Genomic DNA, 27,126 nt, shown 5'->3' with positions numbered 1-27,126 from the left:
CTGTCCCAGAAAATAAACACTATTTTTTTTTTTATTTAGGTAGCTGGGATTGAATACAGGAGCACTTGATCACTGAGCCATATTCCCAGCCCTATTTTAGAGACAGGGTCACAACGAGTTGTTTAGTGCCTCTCCATTACTGAAGTAGCTTTGACTTGTTCCCCCAGCCTCACCCTCCCAAGCCCCTGGAATTACAGGTGTGTACGCCACTGTGCCCAGGACCCCATTAATCACTTATGTATTCCTGAAAGCAAGATAATTTATTTGTGCTGGGGTTGTAGCTCTGTGGTAGAGTGCTTGCCTTGCAAGTGGAAGGCACTGGGTTTGATCCTCAGCACCACATAAATATAAAAGTATTGTGTCCATCTACAACTTAAATAAATTAATTTATTTATTGGAGGAGGAGTGCTGGGGATGGAATCCAGGGCCCCATGCATGCTAGGTAACACTCCCAGGCTTTTTTCTTTTTAATAGAAATGTGCTTCTCAGTACCTTGATTTTTCACTTATCTTGAATGTTTCTATTTATTTTTAGACAGTATCTTCATTCTCTTCTACACATTTCTCTTGAGCAGCTATACCACAGTTTATCTACTCTCCTTTTTATGGTTACTTTGGTGATCTAAATATTTGCTTTTTACAAAATTCACTTGTCAACTAGCCATACAATAATAAACAACCAATGAGATAAATACTATGAGATTTAATAATGAGAAATAAAAGAACTGCCATCCTCTTATGTCATTAGGTAAAACTGAAACTGAAAAATCGGTAATCAAAGATATTGGCCTAGTTAAGCAACGTGGGGTTTTGTATGGTGAGGGAGCAACCCAGAGCCTTACACATGAGCAATTTGTTTTTAAACTACTTCTTCTCAGAATATTTTTATAGCCCTCAAATTTAATTTAATGGGTCATTTTCATTAAATCCGATACAGGGAAATCTAAGAGGTTTTTGCCTATAGGAAAGACTTAAGATACAAACCTATGAAGTATAGACAATGTAGCAACCAAACTGCTTTCTTGTTTTTCTAATTGCTTACTATGCGAATATATTAAGATACTTGTTAAGTTGCAAGAACAAGGGATCAACTAAACTTCAACATTTAAATATTAGTTAAAACAAGCTATTAAACAGTTTGTTAAAAATAATTTTTGTCATAATAGGCAGCAGGGGAGAGAGGAGTGGAGGTTCGCCAGATTGGACAGGAGGGAGTGGGGGGAAAGGAGGAAGGGAGGAAAGATAGGAATGCAAAAGACCGCAGAATGATTAGGACGTAACATTCCTATGTTCACATATGAATACATGACCAATGTAACTCCATATCATGCCCAACCACAAAAATGTGAAGTTATACTCCATGTATATCAAAATACATTCTACTGGGCTGGGTTTGTGGCTCAGTGGTGCAGCACTTGCCTGGCACCTGTGAGGCACTGGGAGGCACTGGGTTCTATCCTCAGCACCACATAAAAATAAATAAAATGGAGGTATTGTGTCCATGTACAACTAAAAAATTTTTTAAAACATTCTACTGTAAATGTATGACTAAAAAGAATAAAAATTTTTTTACAACTATTACTATTAGGTAAGCATGGGATAAATAGTTCCTACCCTATTGTTAATGTCATTAGTTTCTATGCTATGACAATTTTTATTGGGTGGTTTCTCTGAAATAGCTTCTACTCTTCATTTTGCACAAGGCTACAGTATACCAATAAACATTCCAAAGTATTGGGCTTTGGACACTTCAAAAATGCATTAAAAACTCTTAAGATATCATCACAGAAGGAAAGATGCATTATTTATTTTACCGAATAGTTGGAGAACAAAAGACTGAGGTGTTGGCTATCGAGTTGAGAGAACAATGGTACAACTAGACTCCACTGACTAACCCAGGTAGAGAGAGGCTGGAAATGCTGAGATGGACCATTTTAGTCTGTTCTAATAGACTGATTAAGGTGTTCATCATTCCAGAAACTATTTCTTCGGCTGTTGTTTAATTCTTCCGAGTATGCCTGATCAAGTGCTAACAGCTGAGTTTCAAGTTTGCTGAAACATCTTTGTTAATTTAACTTGATCTAAATGAGAAATTCAAGTAAGAATGAGGGGTCAATTTATTTTGTGTAAATTTATCATTAAATATCAATGTGTACAATTCAAACATTTACAAATCTTGCAATCTGTAGAAAAATTAATGTAATATTAAGATTATCTGAACAGTGATTTGCACCATTATTTAAAATTATCTCAACCTACCTTTGTAGAAAGGTAATTATGTTTAAAAGTATCCCTGCCAAAAAGTGATAATTTCACAGTACCTTTCTTTAGTATTTGTGTCACTTAAATGCCAGCTGCATCAATAAAACCCAGCAGATTTAATAATTTAGAAACAGCACAACCAGAACAGTAAATACAAACTATGATTAATTCCAAACAAAACCTCTTTTATCAACATATAAATATTTTCCCATTCAACACTGATAGAAGAAAAGAATTAGGAGGCAATATTTTCTTGTTTACTACAAAAAAAATTTAAAAAATGTTAAGAAACTAGGTGAATTCTTATATAATACTAAATATTTTGAGAAATAATTAGTTTCACTGGAAGGCATTTCTAATGGTAAACCTTTTTTCATTTGTAATATGACAATGAGCATTGATAATTCTCTAGCATTTCCAGATTGAAAGAGATTGTCTTTATTCCTACATTTTCCTTTTGTTTTTAAAATCTGACATTCCCTCAATCCCTCAAAAGAATCCCAAATATATAAAAGATTAATTGAAACAAAAAATAATTTTATTTTGACTAACGCTCGTGTTTGAGAACAATGTTTACTGTAATATTCCATAGTTTTCTTTTTTAAAGATATATATCCAGCTAGACAATTAAATAAAAAGGTAAAGTATAAGAAATATAGCTGAAATCATAATAAAGTACATTTTCTTTTATTGACATAGGAGATATACTTAAATTTTAAATATTGGCTCTTTAAGAAAAATTTCTCTTGGTTAAATAATATGCATAACCGTTGCCCAAACATGTATACAGCTGTTTCCCCCAAACTATTTATATACATAGTAGTCCACTTAAAACCAGATATGTTAACCTACTAAATACAATGTGCTCCTAAATTTATAAATGGGCTACCAGTAGTATATAAAATATATAGGCATGTATGTTATACATATAAAGTAAAAAAATATAAAAAGGAGAGATGGAAGAAATAAGAAAAAGAAAACATCCTTTCCTATAAGATCCAGACAAAAAGTCACTCTAATTAGCCAGACAATGTAAAATACTGAAGCATTTCAGTTTTGGCAAATACTTTTCAGAAAAATATTCAAACTATGAGATACTAAATTGTTGTCTTAATAATTTTAGTAGAATTTTACATTTAAACATTCAATGAAGATGTGGTTTTCTAATATATAGAAAAGAAAACTTTTGGCAAACCAAAAAAAAAAAAAAAATCACTCTTTTTAACAGGTTAGTATTAACCCCTTAATCAGGCATGTAAGGTGCAGATAATCAAAATCCTGGTCCGTTAGCATCTGAATATGTTTGATGAAAGACTCCAGTGGACAGGATCTGAATTCTTCCTAAATCTTAGAGGGAATGGGGCAGGATGTTATGACAATGGAGGGGGTCAGCCCCAAATGTAGCTGGCCCAACCTTAACTGTCAGTGTTAAAAAACACACCAAATATTTCTGTAGCATTCTTTCTGCGGCATTTTCTTTATCTCAAGCCACAGGTCTACTTGGAGGATCATGCAGCAAGTGGCTTATAAATAAAATCAGAGTCTATGAATAGTGTCATCACATTAAGAGACAGAATTGCTGGATTCTCTCATTACATAAAAAGCTTGCATCTTGGGAATCCATGAGTTGGTATTATTTATGGGATACCTAAAATAGGGGACAAAAACCATATAAATCAATAAGACATATATACAATTCAGGAGTAAAAGCAATGAAGACTATTCAATCATTTATTGAGCTAGAAATTCAATGATTTCAAAATAATGCCTTCTAGTTAAAATGCAACAAATGTAACTAAGCCTATTCCAAAATTGGCAAATACAACTACTGTTGCTAGTTGTTTACAAGGCAAACAATTCCACTATTCTTGAATTTTGGTATATGTCACAAAAAGAACCTAAAGATGGTGACAATGTGCATTCTAGAAGCCTACCAATTTGAATACAATGTGTCCTTTAGTTTACAGATAGGCTACATGTCTCAATTTCAGAGACCATGCCTTATCACACTGTCAGAGTACCAAAAGAAAAATACCAACACCATTACCACCGCCCCCGCCCCCCCCCCAAAAAAAAAATCAATGAAAACTTTCAGCTGCAATGTTTTTTTTTTCCTTCCTTTCCATACCATCATTATGCATCTCAAAATACTCGGGATAATGAAAAGTAACAGAACAGTTTCTAAAAGTGTATGTTTATATTTCTCTATAAATTTAAATTACAGTTCTCATTGCAACATTTAGAGTCTTCCACCAAACATTCCCGAGAAGCAGAAAGAGAACAGACATTTGCTAATTCCATATAGATTTATGTATACAGAATCCCTTAGCATATTAGCACTAATACCAGGATACTGTTAGTACACAAGCAATGATTTGGGAAAAAAAATTATCTTGAGTATACTTGAATATGAAATCTAGTTTTAAATTCTCATGCAAGTAACTCAAATTTTTCATTAAAAGATAATCTAATGTTCAGATATGTAATTTTCATTTCATAACACATAGCACTAAACTGATGATGCCAAGCAAAATAAATACTTCTCAAATTTCTACAAACAGATGTTTCTCCCACAGTAATATGTTTAAAATTTGCATTTTAAATCCAGGTCATCATCATATTAACTAAGAGAGATAATTTAACTCTTTCTGTAATCATTATGATTTTATAAAATGTTTTTCTTTCATGGAAACATATAAATAAGAAGCAAGTTGTTTCCATTTAAGCCAGTAATTTGAAGAAACACTGAGCTATCATCAGGAGCAACTTCCAAAATGACTACTATTGAAATAAACACAGATTATGTTTTGCATTTCATAATATGCTGAGACATTTTACTTTACAAGAATATTCAGTAGCTGTTAATATGCAAAAATAATTCAGTTTTTGTTTAATCTCCAATTTACATAATAAATTTAAAAATTTCAGCTCACCAAATATATTCTTTTAACTAAAATAGAAGTGACTACAAGTCTTTTCTGATTTTAGAGTTTTATAAGAACTCTACTAACATGCTCTGGCTTAGAATCTTGCCAGATATGAACTATCAAGTCTTGTTTAGCAAATTTTCAAAAGTATGAAAAACAATTTATATACTTAATTAATGTCAAAATTACACTTTAACTTTCATCAGTCACTCTGAAAGTCCTTTCATTTAAACATTAACATTTGTACTCTTCCACTTTAACTATTGATGTAGCTGACAGCAGAATGTAGCCCCTCAAAGAAACTATCTACTAAAAATAAAAGTTTAAGCAAAGTCACAGTCCTTAATTCCAATTGTTCCAAAAGATTAATTGATATAATTATATCTTTCATTGATTTTCCAGGTTCCTAAACACAGAAAGAATGAAAAACACTGAAAACTTTCTGCTGAATTATACATAAACACATTAAAGCTAACTAATAACAATTGTCTAATTTAAAGAGTAACTAACCTGAGATGTACCTTGCTCCGATTAACATTACCATGCTACTCACTATAAAAATGCCCAAGGGCAGACTACAGAAGATACTAGGGTCACCTGTGGTCATCCAAGTAGAAGGGAATTCCAGTCAAGCAAACCAAAAGAGAGACACATAATTACAATATTTATGTTAAGAATCACATGATAGCAAAACAAAATAAGTTATAAAAATAGCATATTCATAAAAGCTAGCAAAGAGTTATTACTTTAAATCAAAAATATAATCAATATCAAAGGCTTATGACAGATAACAAACAATACAGAGACCATGCCACAAGTAGCCAAGAACATAATACATATAGACCAACATTAGCCTTCCACTGGCAAAGCCAAAGAGAGCCTATGGAGAACTTTTTGGGAGGCTGATGAGTTTTGGGGTTTTCTCCCCCAAAGACACTAAATGAGCATATTCACTCAAAGTTCAAATTATACATCCTTTGGCTGTCAGAGAAGAGTTATATTAGTCTATTAAAAATGAATTCCAAATCCCTTCTTTGCTGAAACATTGATTCAGTCTCATTTTTTAAATAGATGTTGATGTGTAAGGAAATGTACCTGTAATATATTAATCTACATTTTCAAATTACGCAAGAACAACTATTTTGGTATTTTCTAATCTGACATCTATTGGAATCCCTTTTTTAAAGAACATTCCTTATATATACCCATTTTTAAAATTTAAATATTATATATTTAGGGCTGGGGTTGTTACACAGTTGTAGAGCACTTGCCTAGCATGTGTGAGGCACTGGATTCAATTCTCAGCACCACATATAAATAAGTAAAGGTCCATTGACAACTAAAAAAATATTTTCTAAAAAAGTAAAAAAAAAAAAAGGGGGGGGTACTGGGGTTGTAGCTCAGTGGTAGAGCACTTGCCTAGCATGTGTGAGGCACTGGGCTCGATCCTAAGCACTACATAAAAATTAATTAATTAAATAAAGGCATAAAAATACAATAATGGGCTGAGGCTATGGCTCAGTGGTAGCGCTCTCGCCTGGCATGTGTGAGGCACTGGGTCTCAGCACTGCATATAAATAAATAAATATCAACAACTAAAAAAAACTTTAAATACAATAACATTATTAAAATAAAGTTTAAAGAGATTATATATTTAGAATATATAGTACTTTTTATTTTGGTGTTGGGTATTGAACCTAGGACTTCCAAGCTATATCTCTAACCTCTAGAATATTTAATAACTCTTTAAAGAAGCTTATTAAAAAACAACGCCCAAGAGTTGAGGAAGCATAACCATTAGACAGGGGCTTCACTGAAATGTGGTTAAAGATTCTCTGTGGGTGTATTGTGTGATACAGTAACTAATGACAGTAATTTCTTTGCTTTTCGAGGAAAGGATTTTTCCTCCCTCACCATGCATTTCTTTCCCCGTAGAGGTAACTTTTCATTAGAGGGACATTATCCATTTTCCCTACTTTGTCACTGTTTATGTTATTTTTGTTTTCAAATAAAATAGGGTTTTGTTCCCTATTTATACTGACTGCTAAGGCTTGGATATGAGGTTTCCCCCAAAAGCTCTTGTGTTAATTTAGGAATGTCTGGAGGTGTGAAATGATTGGATTGTGAGATCAGTAACCTAATCATAATCAGTCCATCCTAGTTTGAATGGACTGTGTGGTACCTGTACCCACGAGGAAGTGTGGCTGGAGGAGGTGGGTCACTGGGGACATGCCCTGGAAACATGCATCTTCCCTGTGGCCCCTTGTGACTCTCTTTGCTTCCTAACTCAGCTGGGATCTGAGCAGCTTTCCTCTGCAGGGCCCTTCCTTCATGGTGTGCTACCTCACCTGGGGCCCAGAGCAATGGAGAACTAACCAAAGACTGAACCTCTGAAACCATGAGCTCAAAATAAATTTTTCCTAGGCTGGGGTTGTGGCTCTGTGGTAGAGTCCTTGCCTACCGTGTGTGAGGAACTGGGTTTAATTCTCAGCACCACATAAAAATAAATAAATAAAATAAAGGTATTGTGTCTATATACAACTAAAAAAATATTAAATAAAATAAATTTATTCCTCGTGTAAGTGGTTCTTGTAGGATATTTTTGGTCACAGCAAACCTGAATAAAACAGAGACCGTATTTTAATTAGATTTTAGAAAAGGAAAATCTATGTTCTGGTTCTCTTACAGCAAGTTATAAGTTATGCTAAGGTACAACATCTGCTTTTTTGGATATTCCTACGGTGAATTCTATTTTGAAAAGATCTGAAGATTATCTATATTCAGGAGTTGCTATTTATATATAATGTTAATGAAGCCATTTCTCTTTTGGTGGAATATATACATGTTTATATATTACATATATGCTTATATCACTCATATATGTATATATAGTGTTAATGAAACTATTTCTCATTAATTCCACCAAGAGAAATAACTTCATTAAAAATATCCCACCTAAGTTGATAGTAACTCTTGGATGCAGATAAGAGTAAGATTCTCTCATATATATATATATATATATATATATATATACACACACATACACACACACTATACATATTGATGTATTATCATATATAATTAATATACATATTGATATATTATCATATATATACCCACATGATGTTACATTATATACATATACTAGTAATATACAGATACATATTATATAATATATAGTATACGTATATATAGTTATATATGTAATATGCTTGCTATTTGATATGTATAATATATATAAACCAATTTGACCTGCTTTCAAAATGCCATTATGGTGGGTTGGAGCCCAAACCCATTGTTTGTGATAAACCTTCTCTAAAAAACATCAAACCTATAAACACGTCTACATCTAAAACACATAACAAATGTATATTAATAATGCATTCAAATAAAGTCACAAGCAAAAAATAAATGACTGTTCTAATGTTGACAAAGTGCTCTGGAAATCAAGCAAACAATACTCTTCCCATAATTTAAAGCAATTCTAACATGCTTTCGAGTTTATTAAAATAGGGCCCTTTGTAATTCTATTATCACATAGCTCATTATATTATAGTTATATAGCTTAAAAGAATATAATTAGTAATTTATTAATTAAATATTATTTGGAGCTTATTAATAAACAGCTTAGAAATACCCCACATATTAAATAATGTTTTTAGAACTTTGACCTTAAAGCTACTATTGTCTAGCTGAAACAAAAACAAAAAATCTAAAACTCCCAAAAACTCAAATTACTTTTGTCATCAATGTTGATAAGCAGAACTGAAGAAATGTAAATTTTTGTTTGTTTTTACCAACTTTTTCTTAGCATTTTAAATTAATTGATAGGTACATAAACAATGGGAAATGGGAAAATAGGTACATAAAAATGGGAAAATTGATTTGGGGGGAATTCTGCAATTAAAAGTTATATCTTCAACTACCAATATAGAGAACTGTGAGAGTACAAAGTATGGCATACAAGGAGGAAGACAGGAAAATTATGCTATTAACAAAAATTCACCTACTAAAAAAAAATCTTGTAACCCAACTTCTCATTAATTCAGGACAATTAAAAAAGAAGTCAGGTACCACACCTATTACGTCTCACATAACATATGTATATAATGTAACATCACATATAATACATACATCTCACATAACTAGCATTATGCTAGAAAAATACATATGACTAAGAAGTGTAATTGTAAAGGATCTCAAAATTGCAGTCTTGAAAGAAAGGCTTGGCTGTCATCTTGGAAAAGGCAGCTGAATCTGAGAACAAAAAGGATATCAAGCTCATTTTGGAGAAAAAAAATGAAAGCTCCAAAAGTAGGAACATCAGGACTGAAAATACAGATCACACACGGAGCTGTGGTGACAGATTGTTCTAGAGGCTTGTCTTACAAGCCAGATACATTAAAAGTGGTTCTAGGGGGCTGGGGATGTGGCTCAAGTGGTAGCGCACTCGCCTGGCATATGTGGGGCACTGGGTTCGATCCTCAGCACCACATAAAAATAAAGATGTTGTGTCCACCGAAAACTAAAAAATATTTTTAAAAAGTGGTTCTAGGGGGTAGCTCAGTGGTAGAGCACTTGCCTAGCATGCATGAGGCACTGGGTTCCATCCTCAGTGCCACATAAAAATAAAACAAAATAAAATAAAAGCATTTTGTCCATCTACAACTACAAAAATTGTTTTTAAAAAATTCAAAAGTGGTTCTATACTCACTTTGGGGGTTGCAAGGCAGGTAATATTTCATTTACAAATCTTCTCCATTAAAATATATTCCTAATCATATTATTGGCCATTGTTTTGTTCATTATACTCTTGTATTTAGCAAAGAATTTAATTAAAGGCAGTTTGAGGCTGTTTAAATCTAAATGGTTTACTTGAGCTAAATATCTTCCTGCCTAAATGATTTGAAAAGTAAAATAGTCCTTAATTTTCTGCTAAAAGCCTATCTCAATCTGTTATAATACTTCTGATTTACAATGTTTGGTAGATTTCTTCCTGTTTCTACAGTATTCCCATTATATAAATTTCCTAAGTACTTTGAATCAGGATAGGAAGTAGTAGAATATATTCTGAAATTAAAATAGGTTCGACTGGTTCAGTTCATAAAGATAGCCTCCCAAAAAGGTAAGATAAGACAAGAGAGAGGAAAGGGGAGGGAGAGAGAGAGAGAGAGGATTCTAGTTGATTTTTTGTTCATTAAGAATAAACTAGAAATAATTTTACTTTTGGAATATTTAATTATCAATTGAAGTGCCAGGAATAAACTTATAAGGAAAGATATGACAGAACAGAGTTAAAGAATTTACATTAACCTGATAATTTCCATTTTATGTTAAGAACTTTAAAGTGCTTTCAAAATATTAGAAACTTTGGACATATGATAATGCTTTTCTTCAGAACAGCCTGGCTAAGTATGTGTGAATGGCCAGATACGTAGATAAATTGTTTAATATACTTAGAAAATATAGAAATAATAAAAAATGAAAATATTTTACCACTTTCCGGAGACTGAGTTGTAACCCAACCCATTGACTTCATCACAGCTTTCTTCCACGTAGAATAACGAATTTCACTTTCTAGAATTTGAAAGGAGGAAAAAGAAAACAGATATGAAAGGTAATTTGCAGAGGTGTTCTGTGTCATACTTATCACTCTGCATTTTACTATGATTATTTTTTGTACTGAGGATTGAACCCAGAGGTGCTCTATCACAAAACTACATTCCTACCCCTTTTTTGAGACAGGTCTTGCCGAGTTGCTGAGGATGCTTTTGAACTTGTGGTCCTCCTGCCCCAGCCTCCTGAGTTGCTGGTATTACAGGTATGTGCTACTGTGCCTGGCATCACTTTGTATTCTTGACATTGTTGTACACATTACACTAAAGTGAGGACTCAGATTTGGGAGCACATGGCTGTAGGTTAATGGGCAGTGACAAGAAGAGACATTTGCTTAGATGTTATAGTGTTGTAGAGAAAGAAGCATGATGGGAAATTCAGCATGGGACCGCAGGGTGAAGGGAGATTGGGAGACAGACTACCTGCTATGAAGACAGGGCTATTCAGAAATAAGTGGTGGTCAATTTGAAAACAGAATCCCATTTCCCATTTGATTTCTCTTTCTCTCCCCCTCCCCCTCCTCCCCTCTCCAGGGAGAGGGGGCTAATGTGAGGAGAAGGGTTTAATATGATGTGGAAAAACTAGAATTGCTTTTGGTCCAGTTAAAGGATTTAGCAAATACTGATTTCTCACAAGATTCAAAGTGAATTCCTGTGAGGCTCCCCTGACACCTGAAAGCAAGATTTCTTAGGGTGAAAATCTACAACAGGAGGACTAAACAAAAAATGAACATTGATGCTATACTCTAAAGTCTACCAAATCATGTGTAAGACTAGCCTTCTGTCAAGCCCCCCCAGCCTTTCCACAGCTCCTGAAACCTGAAACTCCCAGGAGATAAGGCTCAAAGATCACTTGCTTCAGAAAGTTTTCCAATGTCCCACTTGTAACCCCATCCCCACTCTTGCCTTCTCACATTCCTTAAGATGTTGGTTACCAAGTGAATTTTTATGGTTTGGTCTACCTCTCCCAGTTTATGTGAGTCTAATGAGGGGAAAGGATTTGGTCTTTTACATCTTTGTAGCCTCATGAAAGTAACAATCTCTGACATGCAGTTGGCTCTAAATAACTGTTAGCTGAAAGGATGAAGTAGGTGCCTATTAGTATGTGGGGGATAGTGGGAAGAAATCAGTGAAAGGAAGGAAAGCTGGCAGAACGGATCAACTCCAGGCTAAGGCCTTAAATGATGGCAAAGATGGCTCACCTAAGGAAACAATTATCTTATCCCCTTTACTCAAAACTTCCTTGCTTTAAAAGTTGGATAAGCATTTAGAGGCCACATACATGTTCTAAATATTATCTGCCTATTAAGCTGGTATGTTTTTTCAGAAGAAAAAAATTTTGAACTTCATATTTTATCCAGTATTACAAAAATTTAAAAATTCCACGGCTGGGGCTGTGGCTCAGCAGTAGAGCACTCGCCTAGCATGTACGAGTCCCTGGGTTTGATCCTCACCATCACATAAAAATCAATAAATAAAGGTTAAAAAATTATTTTTAAAAAAGTTTTAAAAAAATTTTAAAAATTCCGACAGAATATCAGATTTTGAAACAAATTTCTACATCTTGGTACATGGTCTAATGTCTTACTATAAAATTATAGTATTATAACTCATTTTATTGTATATGAAAAATAATGAAACTCTAGTATAAATTCTATAAAATTCAAGAAAAATGCATTTGAAATTTTATTTTCCAAAAGCTCAAAATCCACTTTGATGCTCTTTTATGCATAAAAGGTTATAAAATCAAATTAATAAATAAAATCATATTTTCCTATTCACATCTTTAAGAAAAGTATCACTATATTTTAATAAAGATGTTGAGCAGAGCTTTTGGCCTAGTTTAATTGCTGAGGACAGTGAATCTGATATTTAATGCTCATTTATTTAAATTGCTGCCACTCTTGTTAGGGTAGTCCTGTTTGCTAAAACATTACCAGAGTGTCTCTTAAATCAGCTAATCATATTCTAGGAGCCAGGCCATCACACTGAGTGTGACTTGGTATACACATTAGAGGTGGGTGGCTAATATATCTCATTTATCACTTTGTTATTCTCCTATTCTCCTAAACAGTGTAGAAATGAATGGTTTAAAAAGTGACTTTAGAAAAAAAATAAATAAAAAAAAATAAAAAGTAACTTTGGGGACTCGGGTTATAGCTCAGTGGTAGAGTGCTTGCCTAGTATGTGTGAGGCCCTGGGTTCGATCCTCAGCACCATATAAAGATAATAAGTAAAATAAAGGCACTGTATAAATCTACAACTGAAAAAAAAATAAAGTGATTTTAAAGTTTTTTAAAAGGAAACAATTCTTTCCTCCACACTTATTCAGCATAGTCCAATATGGCTTAGCAGCCACATCTGAAATAGTAACTTTTGCTATTTTACTTTGTTCCTAAACAGAAAGGCAAACCCCCTGAAACTGAAGTCATTTTCACAGAATACCATTCAAAGTTTCATTCTTTATATTTACCCTCAGCATTGATCTGAGGTTCAAACCGCTCCATCGTGACAGCTGACAAATCCTCAGGTTCAAGACTCCAAACGCCAACTCCTTCTGCAGCCCCTGCTGCCATTGCAGCACCCAGTGCAGTTGTTTCAGGCATGGAGGGCTTCACTGAGGGGAGAAAGATACATCAACAGTTTTGCAGTTATGTATGCCTAAGTTCTTCCGAAGGAACCATTACTCCTGGAGTTAAAGGAATGGAGACTTACTAACCTACTGGAATATACAGGATGTCCGCTTGCAGCTGCATAAGAATTTTGTTGCTGGTCATTCCTCCATCTACCTGCAAATGGCTGAGTGGAATTCCACAGTCGCGATTCATGGCATCCAAAATCTTAAATAAACCAATGCAATTGACATTATGAAACTACTTCATAGTAACATCTATGAAAATAGCAATCCTCCACTCAAAAACCCTAAGGAACTTTCCAAAGCCTACAATATGAAATTGAGATATCTTATATTCATTTTCCAAGCCCTCCTTGATCTGGTCAGACTCAATCTTTTCTCTCATTTTATCTCTGCACTATGATATTCGGCAAGCCATATGATTCTGTTCTGCACCCTGGTTTCCTGGCTTGATAAGTCTATGTCTGTGTTGTCTCCTCTGTTTACTATGTACCACTCAGACTCCCTGAAATTATAAAATGCCTAGTAATAAAAGCTGGGAAAAGGGGGGAAACATATTTATATTTGTTTGTACTAGTTCTGGTTTTTTATTAAATATACTTTTGGCATTTAACAAATTTCAGGCATTAATATATCATTTTAAAATTCATAATAGAGGATAATTTACAAGAAAACAGGCCAATATTTATTACCTCTCGGGTTTGAAAACAAACAGCTTCTAGTGCAGCAAAAGCAATATGGCATTTATTGGTAAACTGGGTAAGTCCACAGATTATCCTAAAAATACACAAAACATTTTCAGATTAAAGTGTTATGAATAAGTCATCCATTTGAAATGTCCCAAATATGCAAAGAGTGAATTTGGTGAACAGAAACATTCAGAGAAATATAATCATAAAATAACTTGGAAAGTCTTTATAGTACACAATCCTGCATTCACATATGGAAAAGTTCATGAGCCATCTAAATAGATGACAGTAAGGCAAAATCAAATCTATATTCATTTAGATGATGGCCCTTTGCTATACAACTTGTAGATGCCTTGAAGAAAAAGGATAACAGTATTATCATGAATATGAATATAGCAGAAGCTATAATATACTGATTTATAACTTTTTATAGTTTAAGGTTCTGAAGTTAGAGTCTCCAAACAGGAAAGGTTTTCTTAACATTTTAAAATCATGAAAATAGGAAACTAGGGCTGGGGATGTGGCTCAAGCGGTAGCGCGCTCGCCTGGCATGCGTGCGGCCCAGGTTCGATCCTCAGCACCACATACAAACAAAGATGTTGTGTCCGCCGAAAACTAAAAAAAATAAATAAATAAAAATTCTCTCTCTCTTAAAAAAATTAATTTAAAAGAAAATAGGAAACTATTAACTAATTTGTTAAAAGAAAACACCAAAAAGTAGACCATATTGTCAATACTTACCTTCTTTATTTTCTAATTGATAACAGTTTTACATATTTGTGGAGTATAGTATGGTATTTCAATATATACACACAATATGTGATGATCAAATCAGGATGCTTAGCATATATATCACCTCAAATGTTTATCATTTCTCTCTGTTGGGAACATTCAAAATCCTCTCTTTGTTAATTATAGCAATACTTACCCTCTTGCACTAGGTTCCCAATAAGGTGCATATAACCCTGAAAATGCCGGAACAAAGTAGCAGCCATAAGAAGTACCTACTTCTTTAGCAAGTTTTTCTAATAGTTAAAAGAAAAAGAAAAAGATCAGAAATCACACAAATATCCTACATTTTGAATAAATATACCTATTTTCAAAATTATTTCAGGGTTTTGGTTTCCAATTCACTGGGATAGCCAAATGTTCCTAATTATAGAAGTATGTTAGGAGCAACAAAAAGTTTTTTTACACTGAAACCCCTCCCCCACTAAAATATAATCCAGCTCAAGAAATCAAGGAACTGGATTCATTTCCTTAAGGTATTTTAGCTCTTTTCTATTTCTTTTTAAGGTTACTGATTAGAAGATGAAGAAGTGGCCTCTTCTGTGCCTAAATATTTCTGATTATCTATACAAGTGTCTATACAAGTGGAGAGTGAGTGGCTAAGTTCAAACTAATTACTCATCAATTGACTATAACCATATTAGTAAAGAGTTTTAATGTTCACTGTAATCTAGTGGTTAAAGCTCTTTTTTTGGGGGGGGGAGGGTGCCAGGATTGAACTCAGGAGCACTCGCCCACTAAGCCGCATCCCCAACCTATTTTGTATTTTCCTGTCTCACCAAGTTGCTTACCATCTAGTTTTTGCTGATGTTGGCTTTGAGCTCACAATTCTCCTATCCCAGACTCCCCAGCCACTGGGATTACAGGCATGTGTCACAGCACACAGCTAAAGTTCTTTCTTATCAGATAAACGTAAGTAAACTGCTTTAGCTGCAAATTTGGGCGATCTCTGGTGTTTGATTTTACATTTGGGTAATTTTTATGCCCTCCCTTTCCATTTCCAGTTTATTAATAACTACTGCTAACTACATCAATTTGTTGTTTAAGAAACCTTCACAATATAGTTTAAGTCAAATCTATAATAGGGGCCCACCTCACTTATAGAACACCTGTGTGGCAATGCAATCTATGCAGAGATAAAATATTAGTAAGTTTTCATTTTTAAGATTTTCTAACCTGTTGTTAGAACATACTCACCAATTTCCTCTGAGGACTTAATAATACCAAGATTGTCTCGTAGCCAGCGAATAACAGCTCCAGCTATAGCTACAGAACCCTGAAGGAAAAAAGAAATCCAAGACAGAATATACATTAGCACTACAAAGCATTTTTATTGATCCTATTCTCTGTATATGGCACTAGCAAATGGATAAATTTCAAGCAAGTCAACCCTGGGAATCCCATAAATAAAATAAATTAAGTCTTCTAATATGAATATAGTACTTCTAATATAAATATAGTTCACTAATAAAAGTTTTTCGTGGGATAGGGGAAAATGAGCCCTCCAGATACCCTTGGACCTGTCCCCTGTCGAATCTTTTAAGCAGTTTGATTCTTTTACCATTTTGTATTTGTTGCTAAGCTACTGAGGCATTCTATCACCTAGAGTAAATTTCTATTTTATTCACAAAGAATTATTATTGGGAGAGGCCGCATTAAGTTTCTTCAACCTGGGTACAATGATGCATGCCTATAATCCCAGCTATTCTGGAGGCTGAGGCAGGAGGACTGACTGGTCAGCCTGGCAATTTAGAGATCCTGTCTCGAAATAAAAGAAAATAAAATAGCTGGGCATAATGGCACATGCCTATAATCCCAGCAACTCAGGAGGCTAATATAAGAGGATAGTGAGTTCAAGGTCAGCCTCAGCAACTTAGCAAGGCACTAAGCAATTCAATGAGAACCAGTCTCTAAATAAAATATTTAAAAGGGCTGGGGATGTGACTCAGAGGTTAAGTGCCCCTGGGTTCAATCCTCAGTACCAAAATAGATAGATTGATAGATAGGCTTGGGATGTAGCTTAGTGGTAGAGTGTCACTGGGTTCATTCCCCAGTACTGTCAAAATAAGTTTCTTCAAATCCATTTTCCACATCCAATAGCATATAAAAATCAAGCAAACAGCTGGTCATGGTGGTGGATGTAAAATCCCAGTGATTTGAGAGGCTGAGACAGGGAGCAGAAGTTCAAGGCCAGCCTAAGAAATTTAGTGAAACCCTCAGCAACTTAGCAAGCCTTATCTCAAAATTAAAAAAAAAAATCCTAGTATGCATGAAGCCCTGAGTCCAATCCCTAGCACTGCAAAAATAATTTATTATTTTTGGACTGGGGATGTAGTTCAGTGGCAAAGCACCCTTGGGTTCAATATTTAATACCCCCAAAAAAAGTTTAACAAAGACACTAGCTCCAAAGTAATTATTCTTTAAGACCAATCAATCACCAATGGATTTGGAGGTAGGGGCTGTGTCACAAGGATGAAAAATATAATTCAGAGTCAGATAAAATGAGTTTGAGTCCCATTTCTAGAACTTAACTTCTATGTAATCTTAGACAAATTATTTAGGCTTTCTGAGCTTCTTTCCTTCCTTTTTTGTGGGACAAGAGATTGAACTCAGAGGTACTCTACCTCTGTGCTATACTCCCAGCCTCTTTTTTGAGGCAAGGTCTTGCTAAATTGCCTGTGTTGGGGCTAGGGTTGTAGCTCAGTGGTAGAGCATTTGCCTCACACTTGTGAGTCACTGGGTTCAGTCCTCAGCACCACATAAAAATGAATAAGTAAATGAAATATCTATTATGTCCATCTACAACTAAAATATTTTTTAAAAAATTGCCTGTGCTGGCCTTGAATTATGATCCTTCTGTCTCAGTGTTCTAAGTTGCTAGGATTATAGGTGTGTACCTTTGCACCCAGCTCTGCACTTCATTTCTTTACATGTAAAATGACAGTGACTACCACAATATGTACTTAAACAAAATTACTGTAAGGCTCAGTATGAGAATACATGTGAAGGTTCTTAATATAAAAATATTAACTTTGTTAATTTCTTTTTTTAGTTGTTGATAGACCTTTATTTTTCTTTATACGTGGTGCTGAGAATCAAACCCTGTGCCTCACATGCTAGGCTAGGCAAGTACTTTGTCACTGAAGCTATAACCCCAGCCCTAACTTTGTTAAAGTGTTCAATAAATATAAGTTAAGGGTGTAACTCAATGCCTACCATGTATAAGGCTCCAAGTTCAATTCCTAATATCACCAAAAATATATTTATATAGCAGATATATCAGCCAAATTCCATCAACAGATGAATGGATAAAAATGTGAAATAACACTATGTAATATTATTTGTCCAGTAAAATGAATGAAGTACAACAATGGGGAAGCCTTGAAAACATGCAAAGTAAAAAAAAAAAACAGGTATAAAATATCATGTACTGCATGACTCCATTTATATGAAATATCTGGCATAGGCAAAGCCATAGAGACAGAAAGATCAGTAGTTGTTTAGGGTGAAGGTTGGCAGTTATGGGGTTTCTCTTGAGGATAATGAAAAGTTTTAAAGTTGGACTGTGATGATGGTTGTAAAAATCTGTGAATATTCTAAAAACCAGTAACTTATATACTTCTAAGGAGTAAATTTTGTGGAATGTGAATTAAATCTCAATAAAACTACTATAGGGCTGGGGTTGTAGCTCAATGGTAGAATATTCGCCTTGTACATGTGAAGCACTGGGTTCAATCCTCAGCACCACATAAAAATAAAATAAAGGTATTATGTCCATCTATAGCTAAAAAAAAATTAAAACTATTATAAAAAAGACATTAAGGGCAGAAAAAGTATCAGCGTGAATCAACAGGAATTTTAAAAAATATTTTGCTCTGATGATATAGATTTTCAATGTAAATTACTACCACTGAGTCACTCCAAATCAAATGCCACATGATATTAAATGTAGAAACCGTCAGTTCAATTAACTGAATTACAAATGTCATCCCTTCTTGTTGTCATTTTTCAAGATATATACAAATCAGAGGATGAATGTACTGATAAAGTTCTTCATTCATACATTTTATGAGAAGTCACTATATGTTACTACAAAGCCACAGAATACCATAACTGTTCTATTTATTCAATGGCTTTTTAACTACAAATAATTATATGTGGAGCATATTTACATAACAGTACAAAGATAATGAAGCTTTAAAATTGGGACTGGGCTGTGGTGCAACTCAGTGATAGAGTGCTTATCCATGAATAAGTGCCAGGGTTCCATCCCCAGCATGGCAAAAACAAAACACCTTCCTCCCAGTAAAAAAAAAAAAAAAAAAAAAAAAAACAAGGGGGCAGGACAAAAGCAATTCAATTAAGTAGCAACCTTAACCTACTTCACTACTCCCAGTGAATCTTATTAGTACATTTCCCACCTTTGATATGTTTACATTTAGATACTTAGTGAGACTATTCAGGAGTACTAAGTAAAACTTTTTTTAGAGAGACTTTACCTTTGGATTTCCTTTGGAGCAGACAATTCAAAGATAGTAGCTGTCAAATACTACTAGTCTGGTGTTATCCAATGAAATATAATGAGATATAATGAGAACCATAGGTAAATTTTTACCACATTAAAAAAAAACTAAACATCTGGGTGCAGTGGTATATGCCTATAATCCTAGTGACTTGAGAAGCTGAGGCAGGAGGATTGCAAGGTCAAGACAAAATTACTGAGATATTTTATTTTTTGTACTATGTCTGAAATCTGGTAAATATTTTAAATTTACAGTACATCTCAATTCAAACTAGCTACATTACCAATACCCAATAGCCAGATATGGCTAGTGGCTACCATATTGGGCAGCACAGTTCTAGACCTCATTCATAAAACAAACATCTTTTCCCCTTCTGCTCTCAAAAGACACTATGCATAACTTGGATCTAACCAAGAAACACATATATTTTCAATACTTATTAAGGCAAGTAGAGTGAATTTTGAACTAAATTCAACTATGAATTTTTAAAAGTTACTTTGCTAGAAGTCTAGCAGGGTGATTCTACGCCTATTAGCTAGTGGAAAACTTTGGGAAACCAAGTGCTGATATACCATATTTCCATTGAAAATGGTAGAATACTATGTACTTGAGACATTTTTTTTAAAAAAGAGGAAGCAATATGGCTTTAGCAAAATGAAAATCAAGGTTTTGATAATCGGTTGACAAGCAGAGGGCATTACTTTGACTTAAAACAAAAGAAACAAAATACAAAGCCACTGCCAAGACTTCAGAAGAAAAGTGTTAAATTTGGTCATCAGGAGATATAGAAGCATTGTGCTGTAATCAAAGAAATAGAGTGAATATAAGAAAATAAAATATAGATTAAAAACACTGATCTGAAAGAAGTATAAAATTTTGGTGTCAGGATATAATACACAGTATGGTTTAGCTTTTACAGAAATTACTAAAAATGAGAGAAACCTCTAAATTCACACAAAAATGTAGTTTTCTGAAATCAGAGGCAGGGGATAAAAATGAAAGGTATAAAATTTTGAAGCTGGACAAGAAAACAGAAACAGAAACCTAAAATGATATGATAGAATGTAACTGTCCACTTTGTTATCAATTAAGTTACCACAAACCTAAAATATAAAAATCCAATACTTTGGTGCACTATCTACAAAAATGAAGCAGCCCTAGTTATGAGTCTTGACCCCCTGGGAAACATACACGCAATTGTTGTACCCTAAGGAAGACACAATGGAACTGAGAGGGTATAATGAAGAATAAATTAAATGATATGAGGAATAAATTATGTAAAAATTAGACAATGTAGTCTGGAAAATGAAAGGCTATGGGAATACTAGATTAAAAATAATCAAATAGCGGGGCTGGGACTTGTGGTTCAGTGGTAGAAAGCTTGCCTAGCATGCTCGGGCCCTGAGTTTGCTCCTCAGCACCACATAAAAATAAGTGAATGAAATAAAGGTATTGGGTCCAACTACAACTAAAAAATTTTTAAAAAATCAAGTAGCACTGATGTAACATCATAGCAAGTGCATGAACTCTTCCTCCAAAATTCCTTGACATGAATGCCACTGTCACAACAGTATATGTACAAAGGTAATACTTCAGAATGTGCTAGACTTGCATCTCAAAAGGCAGTTGGTGAGAGTGGAGATAATAATGTAAAATCAAGATTATCATTAAAATTGTTTAAAACCACTCATTAGGCATGGTAAACACAATTTTGTGCATACTGCAGTACTATGTATCCTACATGTATAATTTATACTATACTTAATTTGTATATATTAGATTACAAATGCAAAGTCTAACTCCACAGCATTTTTTTTTTTTTTTTTGGTGGTACTGGAGATTCTATCTAGGTCCTCATACATACTAGGGAAGTACTCTACAACTGAGCTAGACTCCCAGCCCTTTTAAACATTTTTGAGACACACACAGTCTTGATAAGTTGCCCAGGCTGGCCTCAAATGTGTGATCCTTCTGCCTCTGCCTCCCAAGTAGCAGGGATTAAAGTTGTGTACCACCATGTCTGGCTCTGTGGAATTTTTTTTGGAGGTACTGGAATTGAATTTGGAAGGGGGTTGGTTCTACCATTGAACTACATCCTGAGTCTCCTTTTTTCTTTTGAGACAGTGTCTCAAAGTTGTGTAGGGTGACTTGAACTTTCAATCCTTCTGCCTCAGATTCCTGAAGCACTGGGATTATAAGTATGTGCCACTGTGCCCAGCTTCCATAGCAACATTAACCACAGAGAAAAGGGGATTACAGAGTTGAGCTAGGGCGACATAATTTTGAAACATAGTCCATTTCATTGATATTTCAGTAATAAGTGAGGAAACTAAAATTCAAAATGGCATTTATTGATCAGAAGATATACTTCTCAAGAAAGTACATTATGAAAGTCTATAAACAATGTTTATAAATTTTGACAATCAAACTCTTAATTTAGGTGGTCCCAATAATCCTCACTTCCTGGTGTTTATACCCTTTTGTGATTCTCTCTCCTTGAGTGTGGTGGGACCTTTGAGTTTCTTCTAACCAACAGTACACATCAAAGGTGACACTATGTATGCAATGAAATAGGTATGGTTATGATACATAAGATCATTGCTCTGTCTTGCTGGAAAACCCTTCTCTTTCTGGCTTAGAGGAAGCAGAGGCTATGTTGGGAAACCCCACGTGGCAAGGAACTCTAGGTGACCTCTAGGAGCTGAGGGTCACCTCCAGCTGAGAGCCAGCAAGAAACTGAAGCTCTTAGTTCTACAACCACAAGGAATGAAATTCTGCCAATAGCTTGCCTGAGCTTGGAAGCAGATGGAGCCTCAGATAAGACCACAGCCTCAGCCGACACCTTGACTGCAGCCTCATGAGACTCTGAACAGCATAACCAGCTAAGCTGTGCCTGGACCCATGAGAACTGAGAGATGATAAATGTGTTATTTTAAGCCACTTATGTTTGTGATGATATTGTTATATAGCAATAAATGACTACTACATAGGCTTATACCTGAAATGCAAAAGTTAGCTCAAGAAGAATGAAAAGCTCTCACAAAGGAAATCTTAATACTATAATCATAAATTAAACCAAAGAATAGATGGGCAAAGACATTTAAAGAAACCAATGAGGTGATATTAAAAAAATCCTCTTTGAAGGTTATATTTAAAAAGAAAAATGGCATAAAAACAGAATTTGGTGTTTAAATAATATTTACTATCTGTCTGCTAGCCTGCTAGGATAGAGGAATGAACAATGCAGACAAATACCCCGACCTCAGGAATCCTAGATCCCAAACATGGAAGTCTTATATCCTAAGTAAGTTCAAGTTCATAATTATATTGAAGCCCCCACAACCCGCCAAAGGATTTTTGTTTTATGAAGCAATACTTAGAAAATTAAGAGGAACAAGGAGAAGGGAAAGCACGGCTTCAGGAAGATAGTGTACTATTAGCAGATGACAGAGGAAAGCAGAACCACTCAATTGCTCTATTTGCTCCAGTATTTTCCACCCCTGGGAAACATTTTCCAAACTAGAAAGGGTAGGACAAATTTAAAGTTGTACAATAATTTAAGGATCATGTGCCCCAATTTCCTTATACAGATATAAAAATAAGAAATCAGAGATGTTAAAATGTCATGTTTAGAATCACCTGACAGGGTCTTGAGAGGAAAAAAAAATATGAAGAGTCCTCTTTGTGGTAAAAAAAGAAGATGCAGATGTTTATATCAACAAAGAGTGAATTTGTACTTCAAAAATCCCATTTATTCTAAACACAAAGGGAACAGAGAAAGAACTAAAGCAACACATGATGAAATACAGAATAATGTCTACATGGATGGAAGAGAAAATGTACCACTGAGCAGGACTGAAGGCAGAAGCATGATGGATTCTGACTTATTTTTCTGGTTGTGTCATGGAGTAGGAATAATGGCCAGGAACTGGTTCCTCCAGAGGAAAGGTGTCCAAAATGCTTTGTGCAAGACAGGAAACAGAATCAGGTTCAATGCTTGAAGCCACGGGCTAGGTGGCGCTCTCCTACTTGTGCATGGATGCTGGAAAAATAAAGTAACTGTCTATTCTTGCTGACTAAGGCTATGAGAAGGCTGGAACTGAAAATTCTAAACTACTTGAAGAAATCTATGGTAAGTAATCAGCCAACAAAACTGAACACCTGGAATAGAAATCATTTTAGTCTGACAAAGACATTAAAATAAATATGCTGAACGTATTCAAAGAGATAAATTGAGGCATGACTTCCATTAAAAACAAACATGAAATTATAATCAAAAGAAAAGAGGAATGAAACAAAATTGGATTGATCTGAAAAATAACCAAATAAAAACCATGTAAGTTAACATACTGATTTAAATTTAGAAATGTAATAGTTGGGATACATCCTAGTCTAAACGGAGATGATGAATAAATTAGTGTTCCCATAAATGGCTGGTGAGAGTACAACTTACTACATCTTGTGAAATGGTTTTCAGTATCTACTCAAAGTGAAGATACATTCCATGGCACAGAAATTCTAACCCTACAGAAATGTGTACATGTACATATATAAAAATGTTCACAGCAGCATTTTTTATAAGAGCCAATATCAAAAACTTGAATGTCATCGACACTGAATACATACTAAGTTATAGCAATGGGAAAGAATGAAAAAAAAACCAGCTATATCTAACAACATGGATGAATCTCACAAACAAATATTGAGTAAAAGAAGCCACAGTATCTGGCTCGACATACATGCAGGTGCTCTTTCTTGATCTCATTTACATTTTTAATATATAAACTATTAAAGTCATGCAAACTCAATTCTAGTGTTTAGGGTTGTACATTTTAGTGTTAGAACTATAAAAAAAAGTAAGGAAGTGATTAATGATAAAAGGCAGGGCAGGATTTATCTCAGGGAAGAGCAAGGGTGGCTTATAGGAATTCCCAGGTGTTGGCAGTGTTCTATTTCCTGACCTGAGCACAGGTTACATGATCTTCTCTTTATAACAATTTGTTAAGCTGTACAGTGATGTTTAGATGAATTTTTCTGTATGTATCTTATGTTTTACAATACAAAAGAGGTTTATCGTTTGTTTTTAAAGAAAGTATTTGGAAATGGAAGATAGTTACTGAGAAACTCACCAAGGATGCAGCACAGAGAAACAAAGAGATTTTAAAAATATAAAGGGCAGTTAAGAGACATGGAGGATGGTTTGAAAGGTTCCGACATTCATCCAATAGCAATTCCAGAAGAGGATGGAGGTAATGGTAGAGGAGCAATATTTGAAGAAATAACTGCTGAGAATTTTCCAGATTTGAAGACAGACTTGGATCCAAGCACCTAACAGGATAAATAAAAATAAATCCAAACCCAGGCACATCACAGTAAAACTATAGAGCATCAATGATAAAGAGATAATATTAAAAACTCTCAGACAATAAACCAACCAGATTATCTACAAAGGAACCACATTTAGAAATGACAGCAGGTCTCATTAGCATAAAAAAACAGCCAGAAGGGATGTGGGAAAAACTGTTAAATCTAGGATTTTATACCCACTTCAGAGCTGGAGAGCAAAATAAAGACAAACCTAAAAAAATAGGCTTACTATACTATAATCTTAATAAGTGAAATATAAAATGATGTCCCTTAGCAAGAAAAATTATGTGGATGAGGACAAAAAAGGGGCAAAACCAAAGACATGATACTAGACACAGAAATGGATACAAGTCAATAGATATGAATTACTCGACTGTGAAACAAATATCAGTAATTATTGTATGTTGAAGGATAATAGGAAAATGAAAACTTATAATATTGATTGCTGGTGGAGATAGTGGGGGTAAGGTATTTGAGGTTCTCAAATTTAATCCTTGGGAGATTAAAAATATTAAACAAATATATACACTGATAGAAAAAAATACAGTTAAATAATATCTTAAAAATTTCAAACTACAAACAAAAGAGAAAAAGATTACTAAACCCCCGCAAAACAGATTTGCATCATGCTACTTTCAAACCAGCAGAGGGAAAATGAAGGCAGGCTTACTGACTAAAGATGGGTAGCTACAGTTTCAGTTTTTAAAGAGGGTAGAAAGTAAGATTTTAATATCTCAGACTTCCAAGCCTATTGACAACTTGTCAAGTTAAAGACTTGATTATTCAATATATATTTTGTAAGCACTTTTAAAAAAAGGAATTGGTGTGAATTTGTTGAGAAAAAGTTTTATCAGATTAGCATTATTTCCTATTTTTTAATGTGGTTTAATTTTTAAGTGTTCTTTATTGTTCATTAATTGAAAAAATTAATGAAAATAATTTGATCAACTAAAATTAGCAAGGTAAACATATTCCTCTCTGTGTGTGCTGCTCCTGCTGAGACTGCTAAATTAGCAGACAAAGGGTCGGGGGACACATGTGAGTTTGCAATGAAAACAACACAGGACTCAGGCTAATGCCTAATATATCTAAACTTAGAAAGAAGGAGATAGTAAATGGGGTGTCCTATGCAATGAAACCTTGATGTTCATTAACCTGAATTTGCATCCTGGATCTATCTGCTACTCACTGCCTGTCAAAAATTACACTGACCAAGTTACTCCAATTTCTCTTCTCTATTTTTAGATTGTGTGTAAAACAATAAGGAGAGTGTACTAAGTGTGTTGTCCTGTGATCTATGTAATATCTCTCTCAGTCTTAAAATTCTATAAATCTAAAAATATTACATGAATTGAAAGAAAATCATGAAACATATGCTTGTTAAGTCTCCAGATGAGACAAAAATTTAAGAGTAATAGACAAACAATGAAAAATAATTCAGACTATATCAGAATAGGCTTAAATATCTATTGTGAAATTAAACAGAAAGAAACAAAGACCTAAAATTAGAATAATAAAAAAATCTTGTACATACAATGGAGTAGACATGGTTTGATAATGATTCATTTGAAAGAGAGGTAGGTATTTTAGCATATTTCCAGGCCAATGTATGAAGGAACTATTAGACTAAATTAATGAACTCATGGACTAGATTACCAAAAATAGTACTTATACTTTAAAAGGCAAAAATCACACTATTGAGCACAGGTCAGATTACATGTAGGATTTTATGTTCTGTTTGGGAAGACACTGACTGGCCAATCGGAATGCATTTCTTACAGGGAGCTCAGAACTACCAAGCATCTAGAAATCATGTGATATCAGGCACTGGGGCAGTTTATCCTGGAGGAGCAAGACTCACACAAACTGATAGCTGCCTCCAAGTGTTTGAACACTTGACAAAACAAACTAGGTCCACTGCAAGATGTATTAAGAAGTGTTTTTGTGTAGAAGCTAGAGCAAAATAAGGGAAAGAAGGCAGTGGGAAGGGGATTGAATATTATGAAGACAGCAAGATCAGTGGAATAGATGCAGACCCAGAGGGAGGGAGGGAGGGAGGAAGGGAAAGGGTTTTGAAAAAAATATGAAATTAACAAAATCATGTTATATAGATACATAAATGTGCCAAAGAGAATTTCATGTTTATGTATATGTAGAAAGTGCCAATCAAAAATAAAGGGTTGAACAGAAGATCAGTAGCATAGAGGAAGAGAAAAGAGTGGGGACTGGAGTAAAAGAGGGGGACAAGAATTGAAATCAAATTTCTTGCATGTGTAACTTTGTCAAAATGAACCCAAATACTATGTATAATTATAATGTT

At 34.3% G+C, this 27,126-nt stretch overlaps 1 protein-coding gene across 5 annotated transcripts in view; it reads right to left on the bottom strand.

Moving 5' to 3' along the window:
- Positions 1-1,786: 1,786 nt before the first annotated feature.
- Gk (glycerol kinase) overlaps positions 1,787-27,126 on the bottom strand; it is an 81,809-nt gene continuing 56,469 nt past the window's right edge. For 4 of the 5 annotated variants that reach the window (XM_077107473.1, XM_077107475.1, XM_077107474.1 and 1 more), the window contains 8 exons: positions 16,114-16,192; positions 15,056-15,152; positions 14,131-14,215; positions 13,523-13,643; positions 13,277-13,420; positions 10,685-10,765; positions 5,699-5,785; positions 1,787-3,909 (listed from right to left, as the gene is read on the bottom strand). In XM_077107473.1, coding sequence (XP_076963588.1) covers positions 3,899-3,909; positions 5,699-5,785; positions 10,685-10,765; positions 13,277-13,420; positions 13,523-13,643; positions 14,131-14,215; positions 15,056-15,152; positions 16,114-16,192 — 705 coding nt within the window. In that variant the 3' untranslated portion in view covers positions 1,787-3,898. The remainder of the gene's footprint in view (positions 3,910-5,698; positions 5,786-10,684; positions 10,766-13,276; positions 13,421-13,522; positions 13,644-14,130; positions 14,216-15,055; positions 15,153-16,113; positions 16,193-27,126) is intronic. The other variant, XM_077107476.1, reaches the window with a different exon arrangement.

The sequence above is a fragment of the Callospermophilus lateralis genome, chromosome X (genome assembly GCF_048772815.1).
Source record: "Callospermophilus lateralis isolate mCalLat2 chromosome X, mCalLat2.hap1, whole genome shotgun sequence".
Classification (NCBI taxonomy): domain Eukaryota; kingdom Metazoa; phylum Chordata; class Mammalia; order Rodentia; family Sciuridae; genus Callospermophilus; species Callospermophilus lateralis.
This window is presented reverse-complemented; position numbering and strand designations above follow the sequence as displayed.